The 5,531-nt window shown below is 42.8% G+C and overlaps 1 protein-coding gene across 1 annotated transcript in view; it reads left to right on the plus strand.

Moving 5' to 3' along the window:
- Positions 1–2,279, plus strand: part of tiam2a (TIAM Rac1 associated GEF 2a) — a 53,594-nt gene extending 51,315 nt beyond the window's left edge. The window contains exon 26 of the mRNA XM_061082386.1: positions 279–2,279. Coding sequence (XP_060938369.1) covers positions 279–985 — 707 coding nt within the window. The 3' untranslated portion in view covers positions 986–2,279. The remainder of the gene's footprint in view (positions 1–278) is intronic.
- Positions 2,280–5,531: the final 3,252 nt, after the last annotated feature.

The raw sequence follows: 5,531 nt of genomic DNA on the forward strand, positions 1-5,531 counted from the left end.
TTCCAAGTAACAAATTGTATCTTAACAAGAAGGTGGAATATCTACATAAGAGTGTGGATGCCTGGTGGGACCTGATAGACAAATACAGCCTGAGCTGCCGTGTAGTCTGTGTGATTCTTCCTGGCTGGCATTTAGCCTCTAAGGTCATTTGGCTTTAAAAGAAACATTATCAACCTTGTAAAACTTTTTTTTTAGGCCATAATGTACCAGAGGGGCCTTTGGTCCACGTGTTTTGCTCAGATAAGATTTCTAACTTCCGTCTTCACCTCCGTCACCAGGTTCCTCCAGAGCTTCCTGGTTGTGTAAGCAGCCACTCGGAGACGTCTCCACCCGGCCAGGAAACCTGAAGCCGGGGCCAGACTCCGACGAGGGAAGCCTCAGCAGCGGAACCTGCAGTTCCTCCGGTGCTCCTCCACCCTGCACCACCTCTGACTCACACATCCCCCCCGCCCAGCAGACCTGTTCTCAGACACTCGCCTCCAAATCCCAAGCTCGCTCCACCTCTGTGAAAGAGTCGGATATCTTGAGTGACGAGGATGACGACGGCTTCAGCGAGGGGGGGGCCACGAGGATAGACAGCAGAGACGGCAGCTCCCCGATGAGCACCATCGAGGCCCAGTTCCTCCAGCTTGACCTCTCGGAGGACGCCATGTCAAACTGTGCGCTGGCGCCCTGCGTTCAACCCGAGGGCATGGGGGACACTCCGGAGAGCCAACCCAAAATGATGCGAGGACACTTCAGTCCGGTAAGGAGGAAACCCAACAGTCTGAGGAGGAGTCCGGCTGCACTGCTGAACATGAAGGAGCACAGCAGGTCACTGGACGACCACACGGACGCAGCGTCGGCGCCGGGGATGGTCGACCTCAACGCTCTGCTGGAGAGAGAGTTCAGCGTCCAGAGCCTGACGTCTGTCGTCAATGAAGACTGTTTCTACGACCCGGCCGAGAGCGGTGCCACTGACTCTGGGAATGTCGTCTCCCCATAGAGAGCGGCACTCGCAAGACTATGCTGTTCCCACGCCACAGGTTCGTGGTCGTTAGGTCCGAGTGGCTGACTCAAGGCCATACGCTGCAGTAGGGGGAACCTCCTATAATTCATGGCTTGCTCTACAAGGCTGGATGTGAAGCCGTGCCTCAGTTCAGAAGTCGGTTTATAACACACTCCCACTGCCTGCTGAAGGAAATGTTTTCTAATGGAAGCTGTCACAGAGAAGTGAAACCAGGTGATTTCGGTCCCAATGATGATGACCGCAAGCACTGATGCGTAGCCACGGCCTCCTCGGCTCCCTGGTCCTCGCTGCCTCACCTCAAACCGTCTGTGGGATGTGTGACTCCATCCAAGTGCCGAAGAATCGGGGGAAAACGTCCTTGGTCCCTCAGTCCCAAAAGCTGAAAGACGGCTCCACAAAAGTACAGATATCTCTTCAGGGTCTCGTCAGACGCTCTGGGACAGTTCTGGCACATTCGGGATTGATGAAGTATTTAGTTTCACAGAACCAAAGACTGTAGGTCCACACCAACTCCAAATGATATCTGAAAAAAAAAAATCCTAACGAATGGAGACACTGAGCCACAGAGCTCGAGTCCCAGATAAGGAGGGACATTGGGTTAAATGAAGAGGAAGACAAAGCCTTTTTTTGCGGTACACTGTTTGCCTATATAATTGAACAATTTTTTATCTGTACAGGTTTTTAATGTTATGACTGCTGTTATTTTTATTTATTAATAGGTTTGATTATGTATATCTTAGCAGGTTTTGGGTGAAGGCTTGAGCAGTAAAGATTTGGTCGACAAATAAAAACTGTTTGGCGTTTATACACTTCATTTTAAATGTAGCCTACTGGAGAATGTAATTTCCAGTGAATGCATTTGAGTGTACAGACGTTTTGAGACATGGCTGCTTCATCGATGAATGATTTGAACTGCATAAACTGTGTAGAACCCAACGTTTCTTTTTCATGTTCATGTCCTGTATATATATCATCTTTTCTATCCTCGACACATTGACGTATTCTCTCATCCAAACTTGACACTGTACAGACGGGAAGTAAAGGCAGGAACTTGCAATAAAAGCAGCTGATATTGTTTGTAAGTCATCGTTTGCCGTAGCAGAGTTCAGGTTGAAGTGCTACACAAAAAGGCAAACCATTAAAACAACAACGCTCCTTACTTTCTCAGCTGCCATGCCTTTAATGCTAGGATACCAATGAATGTGAATGCCCCCCCTCGATTCCATTTTTTTATGGAATTGTTTTTTTAAATAAAAGTTTTATCTGTGAATGACGTCTGGAGGAACGTTGCTTTCAAGTCGCCCTTTCGAAGTCTTGTCACTTTGTTTCTTTCTGAGTATCCTGTGTTGTAATGACAGGTGGAAGCAGTGCTGGGACGTGAGTCTTTTATCCGACTCGGTCCCAGGACACGACTCGCCGCACTCGTCCCTGATTAGCAGTCACAAGAAACACACCAATATATCCTGGTACTGGAAGAAAAGGTATATCCTCTATAGAATATATGATTATTTGACAGAAGTGGGCCAGATACAGAAAGACTTTGAAAGAAAAAGCTATACCGCAGTGCTCGGCTCTTGTACATTTACAGTTAGCCGTGCGGCATTCTGGGACATTTTCTGATTACATTTAGCAAATCCACAAGGTCGATTTGATTTTTATTATAAATATTCTTTTATATTAAAATCAGCAGACTGAAAATATCCTAACAACTATTGAAAGGATGTTTTTTTTTCCAAGTCTGAGCTTTTATCTACAAGGTTATCCAGTCTTAATTTGCTACCATACAAGTAGGTGTATAGATTAATACTCCTGTTTAAAGCACCATGTGTGTTTGTATGTTGTCATGACAGCCAGTGGACAGAGGCATAATGGTTTCATGTTGTCCATCTGTCCGTCCCATTCAAAATGGAACACTTTGAGGGAATCTCCCTCAAATTTGGAGCAAATGTTCTCGTGGACTCAAGGATTAGAATTGACTTCACATTTTAAGGCTATATAGGCTGTGGCTCAGGAGATGCAGAGGGTCGTCCACTAACCACAAGGTCGGTGGTTCGATCCCAGAAATTGTGTGGCACATAGCTGCACTGTATGAATATGGGTGAATTGCATAAGTGTGCAGTAAAAGGCTTTGAGTTGTCGTCAAGACTAGAAATGTGCTCTAAAAATACAGACTTGGACTGATTAGATTTAGGTGGTTTAAGGTCAGAGGTCGCTGGGATTCTTGAACATTATATCTCTATAAGTCTGTCTTCATGGAATTCCTTGAGTAATCACTTTGACTCAAAGATGAACTTATTGAATTTCAGTGGTCAAAGGTCACAGTATGAGTCAGGTGAAAAATATATAGACTGGAGCAGCACTGGTTACAACCACAGGGAGGTAATTATAGTCTTTTAAATTGAAATTTAAGTAAGGGAATGTGATCATTCTTCTTTTAATGTCACTTTTAAGCTTTGAAAACCTCCAAAACAATTCATCTTAGCAGAAACTAGACTCAGCTCATCAGGACATTTGTGTGTTTTGGATGAAATGGATCTTTCAGACCCTTTTTACAACCTGCTGCCAACTCACCACCTGTTCACTGGGATACACTCCACTACACACAGGGACAGCTCTATGGAAGGGCCGTGATTAGTATTCTGCCCCCAGCGCAGTTTTACACTGAGTCACTCAGAGAGTTTTTTTTTCATGATATTGTGATGAGCAGACATTTAAACGTGTGTGGACAGAAAATATTAGCGGTAGCATCTAGAGCTATTTTTCAATATTTTATAATCAGTGCGTTCTGGGCTGCAGCTTCACTTTGAGCTGTCACATGAATAGAGATATAGAGTTGTGCTTGGTTGGGGTCAGGTGTGATTTATGATGACACCACACTGAGAGACAGCAGCGGCAGTTGAACGGTGTGAACCACATCAATAAAAGGTTTCCAGGTTCATTAGGATCAGCGGCGCAGAGAGGCTCATTCGTTTTGATTAAAACTTGTTTTATGTGGGAATGATGGACACAGTTAAATGTCCTCTTGTCACCTCAAAGCAAACTGTGTTTTCCTCTTGAGTCTGGCTCACACTTGTCAGACCACTCATGATCCAAAGTGCTTACACATGCATAAAAAGGGTATTTTTTTTTGTAGTTGGAAGTTGGCAAAAATTGGTCAGTCTGTCCCTTGACAGCTACTGTCCAGTTACTTTCTGGATTGACGACTATGCTAAAGTCTAAAAACCTATTTAAAATGAGCTCCAGCACAACCAGCTACACGAACATCACATTACTTTTCCTTTTAATAGTCTTTAAATACATTTTGCTGCTTTTTAAATGACGTTTTAGACACAGGGCTTTTACTTACAAAACAAATCTTACGGTTTCATATTTTGTCGCTGTTATTTAGATCCTCACAACAAATTGTCTCTGTCCACCTGTCACGTCTAAAACCCAAAACAAAAAGAGACTCTAGAACAGTCTCCTCACATCTTGCCCCACTGTCTATAATTTGAAATCGAATTTAAAGTACTACTTTTTTAAATTTTGCTTTGAATTGAGCTCGAGTCCGTCTTATGATTCTGTTAATGCCAATCACAATTTACTTTGTCTTCCTTTACTGTATTTATTTTTAAGTGCTTTAACTGCATTTTTCTAACATTGAACATCTTTCCGGATCTTTTCCATCCTTTGCTTTGATTGTCAACCACATAAGCTCAACTCTTCCATATAATTTAATCAATTTAAATCAATTTAATTTGTATAGCACCAAATCACAACATACATGCTCTCTAGACACTTTACTTAGAAAGGTCAATACCTTAAAAATAAGACAAACTTTACTAGTATTAAGTATTGTTTACTCTGCTGCTCAGTTTACAGAAACTGATCAATTTAAGGTTGGATGGGTTACAAACATATTCAGAGGAAAAAGCAGAAAAGAAAGTTGACTTATGACCATTTTAGAATAAAAATATGCATCACTGATCAAATTTCTAAGTCATAGACCTGACGCTGTATTTAACTTTCCAAAATAAAAAGCACATCATGACTCAGGGTTGTTCAGGGTCCTACTCCTGTACGGTCTGGATAACACAGGGACCTATCCTGCCATGCAGATCAGATGAAATTGACTGGTTGGAGATTATCATCCACCAATCATCAAAACGGAGCGAATTCTCCATCTGGCACGTGAACCCGAGCACACCATCTGTCACGCTGGCAGGAAAAACAGCCTCGCCACGTTCTGCTGGTGATGATCTGTTCTAGTTTTCAAATATCACACATGAAATAACACGTTTAATGATATGAAAGCCTGAATAGTAACACCAGGTGTTATCCGATTTTTTCAAGATAAATGTCACATTCTGTAGCTGAAACGTAACATGTTAATGTAATGGCATCAGAACCTCAGGCACAGGATAGATTATTTGTCTGGTCTGTGAGTTAAATGGCCACAAGTTTTGAATCCTGAGTTTTTACATCGTGGACAAACACACATAATCTTACTCAAACATTAAAAAATAAAACAACATGGCCAGGC

This window comes from Limanda limanda, chromosome 12 (assembly GCF_963576545.1).
Source record: "Limanda limanda chromosome 12, fLimLim1.1, whole genome shotgun sequence".
In the NCBI taxonomy this organism is placed as follows: domain Eukaryota; kingdom Metazoa; phylum Chordata; class Actinopteri; order Pleuronectiformes; family Pleuronectidae; genus Limanda; species Limanda limanda.